The following is a 24,804-nucleotide window of genomic DNA, read 5'->3' as shown; positions in this document are numbered from 1 at the left end:
CGTCACTGGTCCTCTGGCTACGGCCGGGGCTGGAAGGCAGGTGACCTGCATTCTGCTTAGCCTTGCTGCTGTCTCGCCATGGGAGGCCGGTAAGTTTGACATTAAATGCCTTGCATACTGTGCGTGCCATAGCTGTAATGACTGCAGGCACAAGCCATTATCATTATCTCTGATTCCTGAACACTAGTTGCTACAAAAGCTGTCTGCCGCACAGAGGGAGGCGTCTTCGTTACTGCATTACAGCTCCTGTCTTAAAGCCAGATTTTCTCCTGCGGTTTCAGCCAGGCCAGGTTCCACTAAAGAAGCTGGTCTCTAATTTATCAGGTTTTAGTATTGGAATTTTTTCTCCGCTTTGTCCCTTTCTAGTCATTCTTTATAAGAATGCAAGTGACTTCACCAGCTTTTCTACGAAATGCATTATCCCAACTGGCCTCCCGAGGCCGCTGGCTTTTCATTATCAGGGTCGAGCTACAGCCACGGAAGTGCCAGTCAGCGGCACTGCTCTATTTTCTCATTCAGCAACTTCATAGTAGAGGAAATGTATTTCATCCATACATACCGTAATGTGAGAGGAAACCACTTCCCACATACACAAATTCCTGACTCATTCCTTTCAAATGTGGCTGAAACAACTGCTGAATCCTAAGATAAAAAGCTATGACACCCATTCAATACGCTTTTCCAGGCTTTCCAGTATGAGGAGGAGGATCCCAGGGAGACGTCTTGTAACTAGAGCCCAGACTGGAAATTTGAACCTCTGGGGTTTGTCTCCAGTTCAATTACTCTGTTCGCTAGTTTTGGACATCTGGTCTCTGTGCCTAGGTTACCCATGTAAAACAGATACAACAATACGCCTCTGCTCGTTTCGTGGGTCTGCCTTGCTGTGGTTTTAGAGGGGGTGGCTCACAGATGTCTGTAATGTTATGTTGAGATCCAGAGATCAAAAAGCGTTACGCAATGGTAGAATAACAGCATTATTGCACTGCTGTCATCTCCCTGATTTTTTGGAAACACAGTTGTCCACAGCATTCAGAAACTGAGCCATCCTGGGAAAGTACCTGCAAACTACTGGATGTTTGCCGCTAAGGGGTATTTTGTTTACTCCTTCATATAAAAGGAACAAGCGATTGTGTAATACGATAAGCGGAAGACAAAATATAAGGCTTATTGCATGTGCCTTCACAGCTAGTCACACTTCTACACAGGCAGAACTAATCCCAGCAAACTGAGAGGTCACTAATTGAGGCTAAATTTGAACAGTAGTAATTAGAAGAATGAGTGAGCTGTATTTTTCTCAAAGCAGATTTGATTTAATAAATTATGCCGCTTAGATAGCCACATTTGCTCTGAAGCAAAAAAAGAGAAGGTGCTTTACAGAAGTGTGGTAGATTTACTGGGTAACTGGGACCTGAATTTAGATGATCTACCACAGCTTTGATAGGAAAGCTTCAGCTCTCTGGGGATTCCCTTAACGGACCTGTGATGCATTTAACTAGGCACTAAAAGGCACTTGCATCCAAGAAATCACCTACAGAACACGCGTAAGAGGGTTTTAGGATACTGCAAGCATGCAAACAATGTGGCATCTACTTGCTGCGTTACTGAATGGATAGCAGGGATTTGTGTTGCCTTCCCCACCAGTGTGCGTGGGTAAATAATCTTAGTTGAACTGACAAGTAATGTCTAGTATTACTGACAGGTTATTGATAATACATAAGGCCTGAGATTCCAAGGTTAAGACAAGTTTTGCAGGGTAGAGAACGTTTGTTACCAAGCAGACAGTGAGATACACTGGCATTTCCCTGCAGTTAAAACCCCCCAGCAAAACAACAAAATGCAGTTATTTTGCAGGACAGCACTGATCAGAAAGCTGCCTAATTGCTTTTAATATATTAGACTGAAAGCCTGTGTGCAACAGCTAGTTGGCAACCTTCAAAAAAATCACTTCAGAGAGAGTTACACAATAAATAATAAAAAAAAAGGAGCGATCTCACACACACTAGTGTAAGTCAAGTATAACTGTTTTTTGTCAGTGATGAAACAAAGGTGCGAGAAGATTCTCAGACCTAAGACCTACCGAAAAATCTCTCTCCACTCAGGGGGAGGCTCACAGTGTTAGGATTTCACCTTTCTGGCGAGGATGAAAAGGAAATGAAGTGAAAGGTGAGATGTGAGAGACTGGAACAGAGACCTAGACCTTTCTTTCTAGTCATAGGGTCAGACATCGCGCAGCTGCTGCCCTTAGGTGGCTGTCTGCTGAGCACTGCTAAGCATGTTACTGTATGGCAATCCCACAGGTAGTGGACAGAGAATCAAATTGCTAAAAAAATCCACCAAACACCCAAACAACAAAAAACCCCACAACATTATCACGGCTGGCCTGCCTGCCGCGACCCTGAAGGTCAAGGTCTAAATAACCTGTAATATTCATGTTCCAGTCTGCAGATGATTCCTGTTAGCTGCGTGACAGATGCCAGGCAAAGGAATTTGGCACTAGTTTTGTCTACGCCCATAAGTGGGAGAGATAGCACGAAGATTTAAGAGAAGTCAAACCAAGGCAGTGGTGAAGAGAAGGGAAGAACTCCCAAACCAGCCTTGTCTTTAAAACCATTTCAGATGTGTCCGTTCCATTAGTTCTTCATTCTGCCCCTACTCCCAGTTAATTCACCGCAGCAACACCTCATGAAAAACAAAGGGACCTGTTCTTTATTTAAAGTCAGTTCAAATCCTACAGGAAGAAAGCCCATATTCAACCTAAGTCCTAAAAGTCATATCAGGCATTTCAGTGACTATTAATTGTGTATATTTTTCTACATGCCCCCAGAATGACAGGCTAGATGCTCACACTGCTATCTCTGCAAGCTCTCTCTGAGATACACTGTTTGAATTCTACTCTTAATTACAATGACAGTCAGACAGCATCTACTGAACAATGTTCCTCAAAAAAAACAAAAAAGGATACCCTTTGCATTTCCTAGAAGGCAAACCAATGGAAGGGCTGATCTTGCTAAGTATTACGTGCAGAGATGGCCATGACGACTCTAATGGATACAGAAATAATGACATGCCTAAATACATCGTCCTCTTAAATAGCCAAGATTAAAATTGTAATGGTGAATATTGTACTCTGTGACAGTTTGGGCCATGGGCTCTGTGTTCCTTTTTGCCTCTAAGAAGGATCAGAGCAAAGGACTCTACACAGACGGTGTCCCACAGAACTGCACTAAGCCGTGTGCTATCCATAGGACAGGTCTTTCCAGATTGCGGTGAAGTCTTCAATTCCAGCTTATATTCAGCAGATACAAAGGTTAAGGTGTTCTTAATATGCTTACTCCTTGCAGCGTCCTTCAGTAATGATGCCTTTTAGGGTCGTGTTGCCCATTTAACCATTTAAACAGTTTACAACACCACCAAGTGCACAGGGAAAGGTAAGAAGATAAAAAAGTAAGAAGAAAAGTGGCCTTTGAAGGTGTCTGATAGATTCCAGCGCCTCTCTTCTGTCAGCTAGGACACACCTGCACTCAGGTCTATGTTGATAGCAAAGCTATAGCCATATTGCAGTTGTGATTTTAAGCTGAATAGATGTCCCCAAGCCAGATCTAACGATTAGCAATGAAGATTCAATAGTGCAGGTGTCAGCTGCCCTAGCAACTCAGTGTGATCTCTAGCTGGCTTGGACAGCCCATGCTGAAGCCCAAGCTGTTACGTGCACACTGCTCATTAATTAAGAGTTTCAACTAAAACGAAGGTATTCACCGACGTTGCAGTCAGAACTCCTAAACCAATATGAAAAAGACTAAATCTGTAGTTCAGCTGCAGAACTTGAAAAAGCCTTTTGCAGCCAGATCATCCCGTGGTCCACGTTGCCACGAAGCCACAAAACTGGCCATCGTGGCGCAGCACAAAGCGAGGCGCGGAGGCAGAACAAGGGCCCGCTGAGGGGTGTGCGGGATGGCAGCTGCTGCTGCCGGCGCTGAAAATTCACTCACAGTGAATTCCCGAAAATTCACTGTGCCTTAATGCGCGTTCACCTCGGCTCTGAAGCTGGCCCACTGTAAAGCCTGCCCTTCGGAGTGCTGGAAGGGGACAAACAGTCAAAGACGGTACGAAGATTAATAACGGCTGCACAGCCTTGCCGTGACTCGCACGTTAATAGCTTACAGTTTGATGGCTGCCCGTGCTCTTATACAAAGATGCCAAATAGCATATGAACAAAACCACGGGATAGGAAGTTCACCCTCTTTCCAGTATTCACAGTTGAAAAAACCTTTCTAAAGGTTTCCGTTAAGTACTTTTTGAAATGGATTAAGAATCCAGCCCTGCTCAGCGGTGCAGCATGGAGCAGTCATGCGACGCACAAAATTACAGCTATCTTGCCAGGAAATTTGCTGTACTAATGCTGCTGTCCTAAGCAGCTCAATCTTTAATCTGATTTCTTTGTTTCTTATTTCAGGCAATCCACTGTAACAGAAATGTTCAGCAAAGACTGCTAAGCCACTTGGCATGTCTATAAAACTCAGGCGTGTTAACTATTCTCCTGCTCTCTCCAGTTGGCCAGGGTCCTGCTCCCTTGCATTTAAGGAGGACTTTAATGTGCTATGATATTGCACAGCTCAGCCTGTAGTTACTGTTTTATTTTCCTAGCTGAGCTAGGTAAATCTTGATAAACACTTATATAGGTTACTTTTATGAGGGAAGTAAATCTTTATAAGCACAAATTCAAAGTGAAGCTTTGGCTCGCTTTTTGGGGAACCATCTGTGCGCTGTGTATTTAATCATATTTCTGTTGTTATTGGATTTACTGGATACATTTTATAAAGTGCATTAGGAGATCCATAGGGATGTGATCCACTCAGAGGATGGGACCCAGCAGGATTTTTGGCCAATGATGGTAATAGGAGCAGGATCAAACCAAGCCCGTCATCCTGTTAGCCTTACAAAAGCCTTCTCTGAGATCAAGAGATAAATAGTAATCAAAAGATGATTAAAAAGAAGTGATATGTTGTGAGTATCTACTTTGGATTTAAACCGCAATTTTTAGAAGGAAAGGAAGTCATCAAGAAAACAGTTTGTATGCCCAACCTGAATATAAACCTGAAATTATCCAGCTGCTGGACGTCACCGTTGTTCCACTGAAAAACACGGGTAGATCAATTCTAGTGAAGGAACCAACTACTGGGAGTAACAGTATAGAAATTGTGACATAAAACCCACTATTGAACCATCCACAAAGACCATCTGCTCTATTTAAACGACGGTAGGTTTTTGAGGGGCATTTGTTAAAAAATCTACGCCAAACTTCATGTCAATAAAGCAGCTAAGACAAAACTGGAGTCAAAGAACGGGGGAAACAGAGCTGCCTGGGGACTGCCCGCAGTCCGCCTGCAGAAGTGCTGGTCACTGGGTTAATGACACAGTGAAACCCTCTTGTAGTATGAGAAAAGAAAATCCATTAGAAAAACCTACAGAGACATCTAGCTCTATTACCTAACATCTGCAGTTGTCTGCCGTACAGTGGTATATTACGGAGATAAGCAAGCATGATAAAAATGTTATAACCACCTTTAAAAATGGGAGGCTGGAAATACAATGCTGTTTTTACTTGCAAAGTGTTTCTCGTGCAAGTGTCCCTGGGAGATGTTTTATAATAAAGTTTGAATGAAATACAATAAAAATCAAATCAAAGCTCATTCACTGTATACCAAACAGAACAGCTCAGGTTTCGGCTTTGGTTTTAAAGCCAGGAAGAGAATCTACTCGATGAATTCAGCTGCTCAGAATTCCAAAAAAGAAAAAGACAATAGCTCAAAAGGTAATTTACAAACAGTCTGGATTTAAGATTTAAAAGCTGATGTTGTCAAGAGATCAAAAGTGAAAGACTCGGAGAATTATTCAGCAAGCTGCAAATATCCATAAAATAAATAGAATTCAGTTTTATTCCAGGCTCAAAAGCATAATTTTACACATACAGCATTTTCTTTTCAAGTATGCATATTATAATTACTGCATGCAAGAATATTAATGTATTACACGTTTAATTTGCATGAAAAAGTTATGCAATTACAAGCAAAGCTCAGCCCCCGCTTTGTGTGCACTGCAACAGTACACGTTCACGTACAAATGAAGAGCGTAACCCTGCATGAGGTTATTTATTCAAATTCAATATTGAAACGCTGACTTGAAAAACAACAGCCCGAGCAGATGCAGAAGTCCAATGTCCATGTTGTTATTTTTTTTGCCTACTGTCAGAACATTCCAGCTGGACTGAAGGGATCCAGCGCCATTTAAGATTTGATGACTTGAAAACCAGACAGCCTCCTCTTACTGGTACTTTTCCATTCCCAAATATAGGTCCAATGTGGTTTTCGCAAGAAAGGTATTTTTGCTAACGCCTCATAAAATTCTAGATGAAATTAATGCTCCGTGCCGAAAGCTGTCTCCACAAAGGTGTAAAGGGTCTCTCAGAAGGTTAATAGTGATGATTTCTAGTCCTGGACGACTTCCACGTGGTGACTGTTGCAATCAAGCTGGCAGTGATTTTTGTGTAAATGAGCCCATTATCAGAACTATACGTATCTGGTTACTAGATTATTTCCAAGAAACACACTTTTTTCCTTAATGTTCCAAACACTGTTGTTTCGTTGGTTGTTTTCTCTAAACAATGGTTCCAGGTCAATAGTTTGATGATTAAAAAGCAGATCATATAAGCAAAAGATAGTTCTTAATCCCTAGAAACATGAATGTGTTTGGGTTAGTTAGCTCTATTATAATTTTTTACGGAATCCAGTTAGATAAGCCCACAGTAAAACAAGTAGGGCATGAAATATAACCATTCTGTGGGGTTTTTTTAACAGAAAAAAATATGTTGGAGAATTCAAAAACCTTCAAAAAGACAGGAAGAGAACACGTGGGAAGCATTTAGATGTTAAAAAGAGACTTTAACCTTGCATTAGCTGTGGCCCTTTCAGTCTTTCTGAAATATTCACCTGTTGGCTCGCCGTGCACTGGTACAATGTGTAGGCTGTCAGCTGAGAACCAGCCATTATCAATCTCCTCTGGAGTCCTGCGGCCAGCAGTAGCCAACACTGCATCCCTCGGGGAAGGACGTAAAACCTCTTCATCCTTCTCGCATATGTTTCAACTGCCCATATTGCATGTACTGACAGTGGCAAGTATCTGCCTGACCTTGTTTGCTGATCTGCATAATTTTACCATAATTTGTCCCCCTCGTGGCACACTTTAGCAAACAGAAGGTGGCTTCTACAGAGCTTTTTCTGAATCAACAGCACTGCTGGCATTGCAAAACGACGTGCTACATTTTGTTTCTACTTGAAATATTGAGGCTTCCCTTGAAGATGTGGGGTGAAATGCTGGTCTTATCGAAGCGTTGCTGCTGCGCTTTGACAAGATCAGGGTTCGGCCACTGGCTCTCTGAGTTACACAAGTGCGTGGTACATAGAAGGTCTGTCTTATCAGAGCCAGAAATCAGGACCCGAGCTATTGAGAAAGCACTGCTGTAACACTGCCAGCGAAGAGCATGGCTGATTAAAGTTACAGTATTAGGAAGTATTTTAGACACCTTATTAAGTATTGCCATAAATGCGCGGAATAAAGTGATGTTCTAGGAGCGCCTGGGTGAACAAATTGGAGAAATAGGGGTGTGAGTCATAACAGGAGTTCAGGATTCAAAACATTTCATGCAAAGCAGTACAAAGACATTCAGGTAACCTCTCGTGTCCTGATAATGATGTTGGAAAATCTTTTGTGCATTGCAATATTGGACTTATGCCTGGTGGGGAAACCAAGCTTTCTTCTTTTGATGTATCTAGGGCAATTCTATTTAATCAGTGGTTTGGGTATCTCATTTTAGATATCTAAATTGGAAATTTTTTGCAAATACCTACAGTTATGAAACACCCTATGATCTTCAGGATAGGATAAAATTTTGCATTTCTCACCTGTCTGGAGTTAAGAGAGATGAATTTCACGCCTTTTAGAAACTGCAGGTTTCATTTTTTAGAATGCATTTCTTCAACTGGAAATCAGCTAGGCTAGAATGAATTTACATTTTTTAAAGCCCCTTCTATTAAGGAATCAGAGGGTTTGATTGGCTAGAAAAAAATTAATTCACTCGTTTCTTTGTTTCACTTAGGTAGAAAGACATTTTCACATGGCATCTCCCATTGCCCTGTACCTCTCATTGCCCCGTAATAAAGTTCAAATCTACTTAAGAAAACGTTATTCCATGATTCTTCAAGTAGAAATGTGTGTCTCCACTTCTCCCCACTACAGAAGACTCCCGTCTGCCTTCTGGCATGCTGCTCCAGGTTTCTCAGGCAAGCTAGGAGATTATCTCCCGAGTACGGACTACACGGGAAACTCTAGCTCCGGTGAAATCACTGGAGTTTGGCAGCTGGCCTTAAAGGAGCTAGCAGTTAAGTCTCTTTTAGGTTAGCAGCATAGTAAATGATTTGGTTTAGAAATGTAGTCTACTCAGGGTTCCCTGAAGGTCCTCCTCATGTCCGTGCTTACCTGCCGTTCAGGCCATGAGCTTTCACATGTGACCTGAATTCTTTCACACATGCTACCGCCTTTTATGCTGCCTTTCTCTACCTTGGGTAGATAAATAGGTGAGGACATCTGACAAGCAACTGTCAAATGGGCTGAGAGACAGCATGTGGGTGGCAGGCAAAGGGGAGGTAAAGCACGTCACGGCTGTGGTTGCTCCCTGGAACACTCTGTCAGAGCACTGGAGATCCAGCTGCTACCTCTGAGCACGTTTGCACGGAGCTCCCCACGCACTGATCTCTTTGGGGAGCCTCACTGAAGTGCAGGGATCTCTAACAGTATAGCTATGCTATGCAGAGAAAGAGACCACAGCGGCCTCCTGAAGTATCGCAGACCTGAGCACTGCGTGGGGCACCGGGATCTATCTGCAGGCAGCTCCTTGCAGGACTGCGGACTTTATCTATAATACGCTTAGCACAAGGACTTCTGGTCCTGAACGGGACCCTTGGGCGCTGATGCATTATAACAATTAAATAATGACAGTAATAAAAACTGCCTGTGCAGTGTACATTTCATGCAAGCTGAGGCGGCATCATAAGTAAAGCAGTTCTTCCACCTTGTGGTTAGACGGACTACTGCTGGCAGAGTTTGTACCTCAAAAATCACAGGCTGCGTACGAATGCTGCCATTAAACACACCCAGCGCGCAAAGGGCTATTGCTGTCACAGGACCCCTCTCGCAGACCAATGCTACAAATAGCAACTAGCCCTATTTCGTAAGGGAAACTTTCCTGTGCGTGTGTATTCTTATACTCCTGTGTACAAATAGATTTGTAATGCCCTCTAGCGATCCCAGCCCACAGATGGTACGAGACCTGGTCTGACAACAGCTAGAGTGTCTCCTTTATCCTCTTTGGTAAAAAAAGGCCTTTACGCAATGCAACATGCAAGCCTCGACACACTGATAGAACGCACTGTTGTGGGAACAGAGCGTGAGCCTTTCACAGACGTGGAAAATGTGATCTCTCCAAATAAGAGATTGTAGGGGGTTTCTGCAAGCAATGCCACTAGAAGTAAAAGGAACCACTTGGAGCCAGTGAAAAATCCATCTATGCTTCTCTCCCCGTTTCTACTCTCTGCCCCTATTTTCTGCTTTTTACCTCTGGCTATTGAAGCAATCGTATAGTCTGTGGTTTGCATCAGGGTGCAATTCAGCAGGATTGGCTCCAGCGTCTGTCGTCAGTCGACACAGAGCGAAACCCAGTCTTAAAAGCAGTAATTAAATATCAACTTTGTACTAATGCAATAGAGGTATATTGAGATACATCATTTTGCAGTGAATGCTGAAGATGTGCACTGTGTGAAACAGTGTAAAACGTTGGCTAACAAACTTCAGAGATAGTAAGTGAATATTAATGTTTTTGATGGTCCTAAATTACACTACTTCTGAAGCAGGATTAGCTTGGTTATATAAGTGCGACTGATTTGGTTCAAAGAAGACTAGCAAAACATGAAAAGAACAAGTTGTTTAAAATCTATGTCTGCTTCTCAGATGTTGCTGTTCTCTAAAGAGCAGTTTTTAATTACAGGCTATCCTCCTCCTCGTCGTCATCATCATTCCAGTTGTACCAGCTGGGACCATTCTGGACTGAGTCCTCTTGCAGTAGTAGGTGCTTCCCAAACACAGTGCGGGAATCAGACGCGGTGTATAAAATTCCTTTTTTGTCACTCAGTCTGCAATTGGCTGCTAAAATAGTTCCCCAAGATAAACTGCCAAAGTCAGGGAGTCACATCAGGCCAAGATTTGACCCAGTGTCTCACATGGCTTTACTGTAATAATTCCCCAATAACTGTATCTTCCGTTTCTTTTGCTCTTCTGTTCTGCAGTGACAGCTGATTACAGAAAGGAGCTGAACTTAGCTTCTCTAGATTTTATTTTTTTTTACTTCAGTTGGCAAAACAGGGGTTTTTTTCACTGTAAGGTCTTAAGAAAGCTAGCTTTCGTCAGCCATTTTTTCTACCTAGAACTGAACTTCAGTGGCAAATTTCAGCTGTAGGACTGTACCCTCGTTGCCCCAAATGTGAAGTAGTTCAGACCCAGAATGGACAAAATAGAGATGTAAGCAAAAACTACTGAGTTTTCAGCTTCCATGACTAAGTAGACAATTCTACGTAATTATAAGGTTCATTTTTTACAGTAGCAAAACAAAGTATCTTATTGTCTAAAATTATTTTAAAAAACAGGAACCCAAGAGGTCTGGCAGGTGGGCCATGCGAAGAATAACAGTCTATTAAATATTTTTACCTATTCTTATGGCACAGATAAAGGCTACTAGCACAAAAAGCACCTGTGACTGTATCCCCAAAGCCAATTTTTAAGGATAGACTTATCACTGTGGAAGAGAAATAGACTGAGACCCTAGAAGATTGACATTATCTATTTGTCAAAAGAGCAATTACAATAGGAACAGTAGATTGACAAGCTTCCCCTCAGACTCTGTCAAAAATGCCCAAGCTTGATTCAGAGATAACGCCTTTGAGAAGACACCTTTAGTCTTCATGGGTGGAATTCATCTAACATCGGATGTCTAAAATATAGGTATCTATCTAGTCTAAAGTGGTCACCTTAGTTCCCTCTATAATCAATAGATACCTCTGGAGGATGATTCACCTAATCTGAAAACAGATGTGTGAGATAGGTAGAGTATTTCTCCAGAGGTGTCAACGTGTATCTCCACTGACCACAGAGTCTAGACAACTACCTAGACACCTGACTTCTAAAGGTCTAAAAGCAGATGAGCCATTTAGATAAGGATAAAGCCACGTTACCCTTTCTAACACAGCAGTGATCTGACACAGTGATGTTATCAGTACCTCTCACTATTAATAATTTGCCTTATTTTAATAAATTCAGCAAATTCTGGCCCTTTGTTGCATGCTTCTACCATTGATCCCCGGGATCACTGCTCTTGCTTCCTTGCCCAGACTTCCACAAAACCACTGGTAGTTATTCCTTCTTTTCCACCTCTCGGCTCTGGTAAACTGGGGCCCATGTTAGTAAGTCAAAATGATCTTATCAAATCACCTCTGCAAGACAGCATGTCAGTTGGGAAGTGGTTGCTTTACCTCTAATTAGAAATGGGTTTCATAGAGCCTATATGCTTATACGCTGACTCTACAAAGGCCTGGAAAGCACAGAGGACATGACGGGAGTCTCAGAAACAAATACCTTTAGCAGTACCTCAGTGTGAGCACATTTCACTTATTGAATCACAGAGGCATAGAAGCATAGAATAGCAGGTTGGAACCTGGTTGGACCTCAAGGATCATCAGGTCCAACCTTCCAAAGGCCAACCTTTTCCCCTTGTTGGTTCTCCTGGGTGACACAGTGACATTTTGATGTACGACGACTTCTTAGATGCATGGCACAATGTTTCACTTTTTTACCAATGCTCTATATTTTATTGGAAGCCCAGCTCGCTCTGGGTGTGTTAAACCCAGCCTCAGGCGCGCAGTGACAGCGTGACACCACCGGCTGCCATTTTGCGTGGGGGATGCAGGGAGTTTCTTTACTGCAGAGAAAGGCCTAAAACATTCCAGCATAAAACCACAAAAGCGGCAAATAAATTTTAAGTGTTTATTTACGTATTCATCTGTCGAAATCTCATAAACCAACGTTACGATTTTTGGTAGCTAAAACATGCGTTCCTCAAAATAACCGACGACCTCAGCACCTCCCCATAGCCTTCCCCCGCTGCCAGCCCTATGCCCCATTAAGATGGCGGCGAGGGGGCACTCAGACTACAACTCCCAGCAACCCGCGCGCCACCTCGTCATCTGATTGGTTGCCCAGCCTCGCGGGGAGCCAATAAGCATCAGGGTCCTTCCGCCCTGCCTGGAGGGCCCTGGTCCCCCGGCAGCAGTGCATGACGGGAGTTGTAGGCGCTTTGCGGCTGGTGCTGGAGGGGCGGTTCCGGGGAAGGGCGCCTGCGCAGTGGCGCCCGGTGCGTGGCAGGAAGCGGAAGGGGGCGGCCGGGATCAACCCCTGACGTGTCTCTCCGAGCCCGCCGCCGCCGCCCGCTCTCTGCACCCGTCCGGCGGCCGCCATGGGCAGTGAGTACCGGGACGCCTCGGCCGGCCGGCGGCACGGGAGGGGAAGGGAGGGAAGCGGGGCTTCCACGGGGCGCGTGACGGCCAAGGGGCCGCGGCTCGGCCGCCCGCTTCTCTCTCACAGGCGCCTTGGGACGGGCCCGTCCCACGGGAGCACCTCTGAGGGTCTGGCGAGCCCCCGGCCTGGGCCTGTGGCCTCCCTCCGTGGCCTGCGCCCGTTTCCCTTCCTCTGGATTGGAGGCTCCCTCTGGGTTATTTGCCCCCCTCTCACGGTGAAAGACCCATTTCCTGGTTATGGCAGCTCTTCCTAGGGAAGGGAGCTTGCTCTGCGGTGCCCGGTGCCCGGGCCGCCCCGTCGGGCGGGCACGCGCGATCCCGGCCATCCCGGTACCGCGGCAGGGAGAGACAGGCTGTCACGTTGGTCAAAACGCTTTGAGCCAAAAAAAAATCAGTGGCGTTGTCAGATTAAACTATAAACGGCGATCTGCAGTCGAGATTTAATCCGAGTGAATGGGAGTCTTTCGAGTCTGCTGCTTGAAAAGCATTTTAGTCAATCTGTATGTTATTGTAGATGTAGGAGAGAATCACGGTTTGGTTTAAGTTTAAAACCCCAATCCAGTGTAACTTTTCAAGCGTTTGAAATTAAGTAATTTTTACGGACAAAATTGACACTGAAGTGGCTGCCTTTGACAAAGAAGTGGAAAGCCACTAGTCGTTTCAGTTCTGCATCTTTGTACGCTTCTTAATTCAAATCTATCCAAAATGTGTGTGCAGTCTTACGTTTGTCTTAAGAAGTTTAGTATTGTTAAAATCACATCTCTCTGCTCCTAGGAGATCTTGTGACTTTGCAGATACTCTTTTCTTTTGTATGCTTTTTCTAAGACTGAGACAACTCTTCTGATTTAAAGACGTGTCCTTTTGACTAGAAGGAGATCATTGCATTAGGCGTTCTGTAAAGTTACTTTGAATTGTTGCTTATGCGTAGTTTGTAGGCGTTCTTAAGCTGTATGAACCAAAAGTAAACCCTGACTTAAAACTGTCTTGGGTATTACATTTCTCAAATATTGGGCTAGAGGAGAAGCTAATATGAAATAAAAATTCAATGGTATTGATAAACTCATGCAAAACAACGGAAAGGGTCTTTTTTTGTGCTGTCAGCCTACTCAGTAAAAGGAGAAAACTCCTCATGTGTTTTTTTTTTTGTTTGCAGTCTATATTTTGCTTACACAGGGGTTCAGCTAGTACGTTATATTTAGAACAGATAATTTAATTTAAAAAAAAAAAACAAAAAAAAACTAAAAAAAACCCCTAACAACAAATCTTTGTCCTTAACTGGGACTTCTGATATATAAAGTACGTGTCCAAATTCAGTTTTACTTGAGCTTTTCCTATGTTCTCTGTATCTGTGTGTTCATTTTGTCTTTTAATTAATTTCCTTACAGTAAAATTTCTTGAAGTAATCAAGCCCTTCTGTGTTATCTTGCCTGAAATCCAAAAGCCAGAACGGAAAGTAAGTTAGTAAAATTTTCCTTCATATGTCTGTATTTGTGTAGTATACAATGCTAAAGCTTAGTTTGTATTTGCAGGATTTGGTTTTTTGTTGTTTTTTTTTTTTTTTCCGTTGGGAGAATGGCAGTTCTGCACACAATTGTTTGTGTGCTTGCCTGGTACATCCCGCACTGCAGAAACGGTTGTACAAGGGTATATTTGCTGGTAAATGCAATTGTGCGGATATGGTTATGCCATAACAGGGAGCAATGAGACCTTGAAAGCAGTACATTCTGAAGGGTAAACTAGAGTAGTTTAAAATAGCAACTTGAAAATCTTTGCTTCTTAAGTTCTAATCAAAGATTATTTACTAAGATAAGCTTCTCTGTATTTTTATTTTTTTTTCTCACCAGAAGCTCTTTCTTGTGAAAACATAAGATGTATTTCTGTGGAAGTACTAGAATTACCTTCCATTGGTGTAAGCTTGTTTATTTGGCTTAAAGTTTCAATAAATATTTATCATTCTCCTTGGCGTTTTATGGTATAAAAGGGGTGAAGAGTGAGTTTTCTTTAGGATGTCCTGTGCTTTGTGCATTCACAAGAAAATCAAGTGAGCTTTAGCTACTGTGAAAGTTTGCTTGATTGACTAGATCTTGTCATCTTGACAGCTTTATCATGTTTGGTGGTTGTTGGATTTGTTGGTTTGTTTTTTTTTTTCCCCCCTTTAGATTCAATTTAAAGAAAAGGTACTATGGACAGCTATCACGCTTTTCATCTTCTTAGTATGCTGCCAGGTATGTTTCTTTCCCTTGTTTTTAAGGAAGAGCTAAAAGGGTTCAAGGGTGTTATGAAGTCTCTAATCCTGTTTTCTTCTGTTGGTTGGAAATTCAGATTCCCTTGTTTGGTATCATGTCATCAGACTCAGCAGATCCTTTCTACTGGATGAGAGTGATTTTGGCATCAAATAGAGGTATGGTCAGTCTTATCAGGACCGAAGTTTTTAACTTGGACCAAAACGTTTTTGAACCTGTTCCTGCATCGCACTCTATTTTAATGTTTTATATAAAGTAAAGCTGTTCCTGACAGCAAAATTCTTTTTTCAGCAAACATAATTCTTAAGTAACACAGTACTTCTCAGTAGCTTATCAGACTGACTTTTAACAAGCTTCTGTTATCATTGAAGCCATTTACATCTATGGAGATTTGGAGTTTTTTTTATCTTCTTCATTGTGATGCAAAGTGTGGAAAAACCTAATCTTGAACTTCATAGGTGCCTGGGTATGGTACACCCTGTTATTTTCTTCCATTGTGCCTCCTGTGTCCGGCAGGTACGTTGATGGAGCTGGGCATTTCACCTATTGTCACTTCTGGGCTCATCATGCAGCTCTTGGCAGGTGCCAAAATAATTGAAGTTGGTGACACCCCAAAGGACAGAGCTCTCTTCAACGGAGCACAGAAATGTAAGTAGCAGCTGATATTAAAGGCTGATGTTTTATAGTTTCTATGCCTAACAACGGAAAGTATAAACTGACCACATGATGAATGTTGGAATCAGATATATGAGTTTATGTCATGCTGTGTGTTCATGGTGTGCTGCAGTTTTCTGTATTTCATCAGTCTTTTACTTAACCGCCCTCTGGCTTGTTAGCTGTTAAATGTCAGAGAGGTCTGTAAAGGAGAATTATCAGCAATTGACAATGCTGCCCTAATCTCATTGGATAAACTGAGCAATATGTAGTCTGTGGGGACTTTTAAATTGTGTTGGTCAGTGCTAACCTAAAAAAGATAATACTAAGATGTTTGTAGTTTTTACCTTGCACTTTCAAGCATGGTTCTTTCTCAGCAATAAGACATCTCTGTGCTCATTTGATAAACAGCTTTTAGAAAAATTTGAGTATTCTTTAGCTATTTTGTGCTGTACCATGCTACTTATGATCTTTTTACTGGAAAAAAAAAAAAAATCCTAAATTACTAAAGTAATATCTTAACACCCTCAGAGTTTTCAATGTCTAAAGCAATCTTCAGTAACCAAAACCTCTGGCTTCTAAGTGTATTTGTTTCTGTAATATCTGTGTGTATTTATATTTTCAGTGCCCGATTTCAGACAAATTTAACTTGCCCTTGAGTTTAAACATTCTGTGACTTAAGTATTCTTTCCGAACTTTCTCTACAAAGAAGTAATTTATATTTCTCTTAATAGCCCACTGACAGAAATCTCCAGAACTAATACAGACCTCTTCCCACCCCTCACCCCCCTTTTTTTTTTTTTTTTTTGTATTCTGCAGTGTTTGGAATGATCATTACCATCGGACAGTCTATTGTCTATGTAATGACTGGAATGTATGGAGACCCATCTGAGATGGGTGCTGGTATCTGCTTGCTTATCACAATTCAGGTAATTTCTAGTCCTCTCTGCTTATTCTCCCTCTGAAATAATAAAAAAGTCGTCCTTAGAGACTGCCTGTCCACATGCAGAGAAAAGACATCAAAGTGTTACTGCTTCCTCATATATATAGTCTTTCCTTGTCTTTTAATACAAGTTCATTTTTTAACAAAAATTAAAAAGGGGTGGGACTAATGATTTATTTCTTTTTTTTACTGTAGCTTTTTGTTGCTGGATTGATAGTTCTACTGTTGGATGAGCTCCTACAGAAAGGATACGGTCTTGGTTCTGGCATCTCTCTCTTCATTGCTACCAACATCTGTGAGACTATTGTGTGGAAGGCATTCAGTCCCACCACGGTGAACACGGGGCGAGGTAGTATGACAGTCCATTCTCTTTATTTGCATTAGGATTCAATTATTTTATCAAATGAAACATAAAAACCCAAGTAGCTTCCCCCCGTCTTTAAAAATTCCAACTCTTTACATTTTTATATAGAGAGTACAACGATCACTTACAATATAAAAATGTCAGTTGTAGAAAAGTCTTAATTTTGTACAAAAAAGCAAAATCTTTTTTGCAGTGTGTTAGTTTAGATGGCAAATGCTATCTAAGCATACTAACATCTTAGCTATGTAGTGCAAGTACAAAGACATTTCTTTTGAATTTTGTAGTATCTCACAAGATATTTCCTCAACTTTAATTTCTTACAGTGCCTCCATTAAAACTCGATAATGGTAGACTGCCATTCTGTTACAGTTGCTGCCCAACTTACTGACAAATATAATCTGTTTCTTTCTGCTCCTTGCACATCTTACTCTTTGCCCCAAAGACCTTATTCTGCAGACCTAGCAGGAGGTGATCTTGTTTGATGCTGTGTAGTAGAAAACATACAAGAGGTTAGCACATTTGCTGTAACACAAACAGTAACTAGTGTCTCACTATGAATGATATTACAAAGAATGCTGCCTTCCTGATTATTTTTTTTTTTCCTGGGGGAGGAGGAGGAAAGGGGGAAAGAACTTGGTGAATGTCAATTTAGTTTCTAGGCTGCTACAGGGGGATTTGAAAAAACTGTTGGAAATAACATAGCTAATATGAAGGATGACAGTAGTGAAGTTCTGTGAATATGCTCAAGATGAAAAAGACTTGGAGAAATCCTACTCTGAATCCTGCAGTTCAGAAGTGTGCCTGATGAGACAAAGCACTGAAGTTTGGAGATAATCACAGCACGCCTAATTTGGTTTTTCTTTTCCTTTCCAAGGCATGGAATTTGAGGGAGCCATCATTGCTCTGTTCCATCTTCTGGCTACTCGTACAGACAAAGTCAGAGCTCTTCGTGAGGCCTTTTACCGTCAGAATCTCCCCAACCTTATGAATCTGATTGCCACCATCTTTGTCTTTGCTATTGTAATATATTTCCAGGTCAGTTGGAATAAAGAGGATGTAAAACTGTTTGTATGGAAGTAGATCTGTAATCTGCTTCCTTCTACAGGAAATTATATTTTCACTTTCTAGTGCCTTCAGAAGGCTTATTTTTGTACCTGCAACATCTGTGTGTTCATTTCACACCAGCTTCTCTTAATCAGTTTCCATGCTTACTGTAGCCACACAAAAAACTTGACCTACTTTGGTCTCTGAGAAAAACGCAGATGAGTGTGTACATGTAATATTGCTGCCTAACCCAAATGCCGTTGCTTTTTGCTGGAAAATACTTTGAAGTCTTTAAGCCTGTATGTCTCTTACTGTTTGTTGCAGCAAACTGGTGAAGAGTATAGAAAGTTAATGTTTCTTTTCCTGGCCACTATGTTCAATCTTCTTGAAACTTCAGATTTCTTCTCATGTCTATGTCTTTCATACCTTCTTATATGTGTCCGTTAAGCAGCCTTGCAGGCTTCCAGGCCCTTTGCAGAGTGTTTGCATGGCTAGCCCTCTGGGTAGAGTATGTGTATTTGCACAAGATGATTGCAGGTTTTTTTCTGTTGCTGTCAAGGCCTTGCACTTGCATTTTGTGACCTGTGGAACAGGTTCGTGTCAATATATAATGGGGGACTTTCTTTTGAAAACTTTTCAGGGCTTCAGAGTGGACCTTCCTATCAAATCTGCTCGCTACCGTGGCCAGTACAACACCTACCCTATCAAGCTGTTCTATACCTCCAACATTCCCATCATTCTTCAGTCCGCCCTGGTGTCAAACTTGTACGTCATCTCCCAGATGCTTTCTGCTCGTTTCAGTGGCAACTTACTGGTTAGCCTGCTGGGCACTTGGTCTGTGAGTATTCCTTCTAATCTTGCATATAGCTTTATGAGCACCATTATTAGTAATTTGTTTAAATTTAATGGTAGAATTTGAGACCTGCTGTGATGGGCGTAGATGTTAGGTCTCCATTTATCTTTTACCTTGGGTTGCCCTTTGCTGTCCTAGGTATTTTTGCTGTTCCTTATTGTATTCCACTTCTACTTCAGAAACTGCTCGTGACAGTAAAGTTGAATCTTTGTGTGATGCTGTAGCGGTAATGATACACAGTGACATGAAGGTGATAGAAATCCAGGCTTAACTTAGTGGCTAAGAAACAGTGAGAAAGTTGATGACTGCTTGCTTCCTTCTAGGACACGTCATCTGGAGGCCCTGCTCGTGCTTATCCAGTTGGTGGACTTTGTTATTATCTGTCACCTCCAGAGTCCTTTTCTTCAGTGTTAGAAGACCCTGTCCATGCAGTTGTTTATATTGTATTTATGTTGGGCTCCTGCGCTTTCTTCTCCAAGACATGGATTGAAGTCTCTGGCTCCTCTGCCAAAGATGTAAGTTTAAAATAGTAAATTAGGTAAGCTGACATGATGAAAACAGATGGGCTGTTGTGAGAGTAAGACTGACTTTCTTCTGAAATAGCTGTTATGCTGGTGATCTTGTTGGTAACATTTATCATTTGTAAAAACAGTGACTTTGATTCTGGATCAGAAAGAGCTTTTAAAAATAAGAAATTTTGTCTTTTTCGTACGAGGGGAGGATACAGGCAGAATGGGTTAATTTTTGCCCTGTTTTCTTTACTGCTTTTTCAAAAACAACAAGACCCAAATAATTGATTTAATTGACATTAGGAAACTTTGAACATTGCTATGTGACATCTGATCACTGCGAGGGGAGGCAAGGTAACGTGAAAGGTAGAAACTCTTTCAGTGACAAATGACAAATGCGCAGTGTGCAGATGTTAGGCTTTGAGGGCAAACAGAACTGATTTTCTGTTCAGTAATTTTACTTTTCAGCTAAGCCTCTTCTAACTGAGAGGTGGGGGAAAGCGTCTGTCGTTTGTTTCACTGGCCAGTTTGGCCAAGCCATGACAGATAGGCAGATGCCGTTTAAGAACTTGCAGGTAAAACTTGAATACCCATGTCTGGCATAGAGAGTTCTTCATTTCTCTTTGTGGAAGATGAACTAGAGGTTGTTATTTTTAACTTGAGAGCACTGATAACAGAGAAGATAGTGCAGTGCATTAATGTACCTGAGCCTAGCTTCTCAAAATTTCCGTTTGCTACAGGATATTTAATATTCGGCAAATAAATCCTTCTGAAATTGGAAAACAAGATGGAAAATAGTTGTCATTGTGGTATGTTTGTATTGTGTGGCTTTTGGGTAGGAAATCAAGTTTGGCAGCCATATGGAATGGTTTAATCCATTCTTTAACAAATATGTAAGAGTTGCACAGTTACTGTAACAGCGTGAGCACTCTTGTTTTGGACTTGCATCTCGCTGCTTGCTGTCAGGCATGCAGGGAAGCACTCGCAGCCATGTATAGCCAGATTTTATTTCAGTATAAACCAGCATACAGCTTTTTAACACTTTAATGTGTTTTCCTGATGCTGAAGAAAATTATTTTAAGTTCACGTAAACAAGGTGAAAAATAAAAATCGCTAAGTTGTTACTTAAATGTTCACAATATAGTGGAAAACTATTAATTTAATCATCCGACAGTGTGTTTTCTCAGTATGTTAGATTCAGTGACAGGCAGCTTTAGAAGGTCCCTGCTACAGTTTCACTTCCCCTCGGTTGTTAGTAAAATGTTTGCAGGGCTCTGTTGTAACTGTGTACCATTGCAGAAATACAATTTAAGAATAATGTTCCAAGAAGGGATTCTTTCTGAGTCGTATCGCTTCTATCTAGGTCAACTGAGTGTGGGAAACTGAAATGTAGGAGTAGGCACTGCATAGGGTAGTTTTGCTCAAATCTAAACCCTGACCAGGAGAAGGGCAGGTGGCAAAACAGGAATTGAGTTATGTATATGAGAGTCTGCCAGTTTCCAGGTTCGTCTTTTTCTCAATAGGGCTAGAATTATCCAAAAAGCTTTGCATAATTGACAATGTGGAAAAGTCCCTGTGACTACAGTCTCTCTGAAGTTAAAATACTGGATATTTTAAACTCAGACGAATAATATTTAAAAAAAACAAAACCAAAAACCCAAAACAAAACCTCAAAACCAACCACCACACCACCGCCCCCCAGAAAAACCCCAAACCACCACCATTTGCTGAAATGCCTTGCTTCATTTTTTCTGTAGTCCTAAGTTCCATGGCCTTGGCGAATGATGCTAAACTTACTTGCTCCATTCCTTGCTTCAATACAGGTTGCCAAACAATTGAAAGAACAGCAAATGGTAATGCGAGGCCACAGAGAAACTTCAATGGTACATGAACTAAACAGGTGAGCTAAATGTTTCACAGGCTATTTATATAGTGTTACAGGGAAACACATTGAGAATTTTGCTTTGACTTCCATTTTCTAGACCCTAGAACACAAGTATTCTTTCAGCTTCAACATTACATGCATGAGACACAGAATATTGTCTCTCATGAATGACTGAACTTGCACAGCGCAGCATATTCTTGCCTTACAGTTAGAGAATGTGCTTTAAATTCTGGAGCTTGTATTTTCCTTTTGTTTCAGTTTTTTCATTTTTATAGTTAATAATAAGCATTTGAGGGTATTTTACTACTTGAAACTGATGCACAAGTATATTTTATTGTAAGTTTTAATGTGTTATATCTTGTGTACTGTTTTCACGCAGACAAGTAGTTACTTAAATCTATTAGGTGCAGAGGCAGGCAGGGGTCAGTCTCTAGGTTTTGTAATTGTAGGGTAAGATCTATGCACCCTTCGTGTTACGGAAATGTTATTGTAACTTTACATTTCAGTCATCTGCAAATGACTTGAGCTAGTAGCCCTAAAATTAATCTTTGTGCTTAATTGCGTGGTAGACTGTAATACCTTCTCTTCTTAGCTCAGCATTTTTTTTGCGTCCTGTCGGGTTGAGGTTTTTATTTCTTTACTTAGTATACTGGCACTATTGCATGTTCCTCATCTTGGATAGGTAGACACATGAGAGAGGAGAGTATTCTACCACTGACTTCTTCCAGTTCATCTAGTTTCATTCTTTTTTTAGTTTTTTTTCTAACCACCTGGTTAGATTATCTCTGAAGTCTTCTTTAGGTTCTCAGTGGGATTGGTTTTCTAGAAAGCAACCTGCCTCTGATGTAAATATTTCCCATAGATCCCACATACCACTACCCCTAATGTATTTGTAGTATCCTGAGCAAACCCTGATGGTACCTTTTCTGTTCTCGTTTTGTGTTTCACAGGTACATCCCTACAGCTGCTGCATTTGGTGGTCTCTGTATTGGCGCCCTCTCTGTGTTGGCAGACTTCCTTGGGGCAATAGGGTCTGGAACTGGAATTTTGCTCGCTGTCACTATCATTTATCAGTACTTTGAAATTTTTGTAAAGGAACAGAGTGAAGTTGGCAGTATGGGAGCTCTTCTTTTCTAAAGCTAGCTTCTCATGGACCCAGGAAAGAGGGGAGGAACATTCTCAAAATATAGCCAGTCAGGTGAAAAGAAGTAATGTAAACTTGATAATGTCATTCTGTAGGAACACATATTTTAATGTTTCCAAAGTGCATTCCCTTATGTTCTCAAACTTTTCTAGCATACTGTTTGAATTTTATAAATTGATGAGTAAAAAGGTGCAAAAAAATTTTTTTAAGGAAATTGTTTTTTAATTATGTGTTAGGAGAATCAGCTTTCTGAATTGAATTTAATTCAATGAATCTTGACATTTTTTTGAGCCCCTTTCAAATTTAGTATACCTGAAGCCTTTACAGGTTTTAGTAAATAATTGTGGGGAGGGTTGAATGTTTGGAAGGGATTTTTTTTTCCATTTTACTTATTTTTGCAGCTCCTTTGCAGTAGTGGTGAGAAAAAACTCTCCCTCTAATGCTCAAGTTCCGTAATTATGGTTGTAAGCACAAACAGTGTTTAATATGTTCAGTTTTGTGGTTGGGTTATTTTTTTCAGTATGGCAGATTTGGAAGGCAGTTGTTTCTTTTTACTAAATAATATCTCGAATTCCAAATGTTTTGTCTTGTAATTACTACGCTAGACCTTGTTCGATGTTGAATATTGGCTTGAGACTGTTGTCAAGTTTCTGTTTAAGGTAAAAATGTGTTCTTTCCCACCACTCCTCCTCCATCAGCAGAAAACTCAGGTCAATCTAGATTCTGCCAGAATCTGTGCCTAAGAGTTGCGACTTTGAAACTTGGTCATACTGGCAGCTTTGTAAAACCTTCTAATTTTCATCGCTGTTAGTGGTAGCACTTCTAGTTCTGATGCTGGCTGAAAGACATGGATGTTATGGCTGCTTAGATGCAAATCTGCTTGTGCTCTTTGCTAAAGCTAAGTTTCTCTCATTGATAATAAATTCTGGTCTTGTAGCAATCGGGGTGTTATCTGACTACTCATATCTAGCGAATTTTGAGTCTCATTACCACAAAGGAGTGTGAAAAGAATGTATGTTACTTGTCTGTTTCTATAGATCTAGGTATGAGACCCTTGTCAGATAACTCTTGTTGCTTGCGTAGAAGGCTTTTCCATCCTGTAATCTCATTGACTTGAATGGTGCATAGAAAATTACTTTTTCAGAAGGTGTTGGGACTCCTTTTTTTGAGGATCACGCCTTCAAATTGGAGAAGTTACAGTAAAAAGCTTTAATGGACCAGAATAATACTTAATTTTCCATTTTAATTTAGATTGTCAGTACTAATAAGGTGCCTAGGACCAAATGCAAATATTTGTGTATGAGTCTTGTAAATACACCTTTCCCCCGTCGGAATTGGACAACGTGGAGACCAGAGCGAGGACTTAAAATGTTGGAATGTCTCTCTACACCGCATCAACATGCCTTCTGGGCATTTTGGCATGTTGGGCCGACAGTATATGAATTACTGTTTCTGCTTGGAGTGATGGGACTGTGTTACGTACCCAAGGAGCACAGATGACACCCAGAAGCCCTTCTAAATGCACTGAGCTCAAATACCAAATGTGTGAGAAATCTGCAAATTTGGAGTGAGATACATCTGTCAATAAAAGTGAAACTCCTGGGGCGGGGATCACAATTGGAAAAGGAACAAAAGTATTGGGATAAAGTGAAATGCTCTGCTCATTTACCAACCATTCACTATTATTTCACACTACGTTCATTAATTTTTCTGTCTTTCATGAAGTCCTAGTATGCCACAGCACAATTTCGATGTGAAATAAGGGAGAGTTAAAGAGTGACTTCAAAAGGAGAGGGAAGAAGCGTGGTGTGGTGGTTCTTCTGCTTTGGGGATTTTTGTTGTTGCTGTTTTTCCAGGAAGCCCAATACAGATTTTGTTTTGAAATAAAGGACTCCACTTTTGGGCACGCAGTTCTGGCTGGGCTGGAGCTGTACCTGTTTTTTTGGTCGTTATCATCTGTTGGAACTGGTTGCAGTTTAGACCGTGGGCTCTTCAGCGTCTGAGCAGCACTTGTTCTATGCATCTGCATTTCTGTTGTCTGGTGCTGGAGTCTGTCTTTTATCGAGCAGCTATGTCCTCAGAGCAGGACCTGCGGATCATACAGTGGATGTTAACAAAAAGAAATAATGCCGAAACAATCTGCTTTATAATGAAATAAAGTTCATCTTTGGAGCTGGTGCTTGGCTTTTGGTGCTTTGAATACTGTTACAATTCTAACACCCGTAGAATGATGTTACCCGCCTAAGCGCCTGTGAAAGAGATCCCGCTCAAAACAGCCCTTTAGCGTCTGATTGTAAAATAAAGACAAATTGTATTTGCTCCAAGGTCTTCTCTTAACAACAGGTTGCCAAAATAACAGAACCTTAACCATTCCTCCGGGCTTTCCTGTTCCAGAAGAGCTGCAATTCAAGAGGCGCCCCACAAGTAACTAGTGGGAGAGGGAGGTAACGATGCATCGGTTGAACAAACACTGTGTTTCCGTAGGGAATAC

The 24,804-nt window shown here is 41.3% G+C and overlaps 1 protein-coding gene across 1 annotated transcript; it reads left to right on the top strand.

The window, feature by feature from the left end:
* Positions 1–12,514: 12,514 nt before the first annotated feature.
* On the top strand, positions 12,515–24,488 carry SEC61A1 (SEC61 translocon subunit alpha 1). The gene is made up of 12 exons (XM_074602755.1): positions 12,515–12,620; positions 14,060–14,127; positions 14,834–14,899; positions 14,997–15,075; positions 15,434–15,565; positions 16,391–16,500; positions 16,710–16,863; positions 17,753–17,913; positions 18,563–18,760; positions 19,099–19,290; positions 21,108–21,184; positions 22,120–24,488. The coding sequence occupies exons 1-12, from the start codon at positions 12,614–12,616 to the stop codon at positions 22,304–22,306; spliced, it is 1,431 nt and encodes a 476-aa protein (XP_074458856.1). The 5' UTR covers positions 12,515–12,613; the 3' UTR covers positions 22,307–24,488.
* Positions 24,489–24,804: the final 316 nt, after the last annotated feature.

Source organism: Larus michahellis, chromosome 10 (genome assembly GCF_964199755.1).
Source record: "Larus michahellis chromosome 10, bLarMic1.1, whole genome shotgun sequence".
In the NCBI taxonomy this organism is placed as follows: domain Eukaryota; kingdom Metazoa; phylum Chordata; class Aves; order Charadriiformes; family Laridae; genus Larus; species Larus michahellis.
The sequence above is the reverse complement of the archived record's forward strand: the minus strand, read 5'-3'. Positions and strand labels throughout refer to the sequence as shown.

What these genes read in the sequence shown, in the direction of transcription:
- SEC61A1 (XM_074602755.1), top strand. An exon ending in TCCAAAAGCCAGAACGGAAA is followed by an intron (nt 14,128 to 14,833) that starts GTAAGTTAGTAA and finishes TCCCCCCTTTAG; the next exon opens with ATTCAATTTAAAGAAAAGGT. An exon ending in CTGGCTCCTCTGCCAAAGAT is followed by an intron (nt 19,291 to 21,107) that starts GTAAGTTTAAAA and finishes GCTTCAATACAG; the next exon opens with GTTGCCAAACAATTGAAAGA.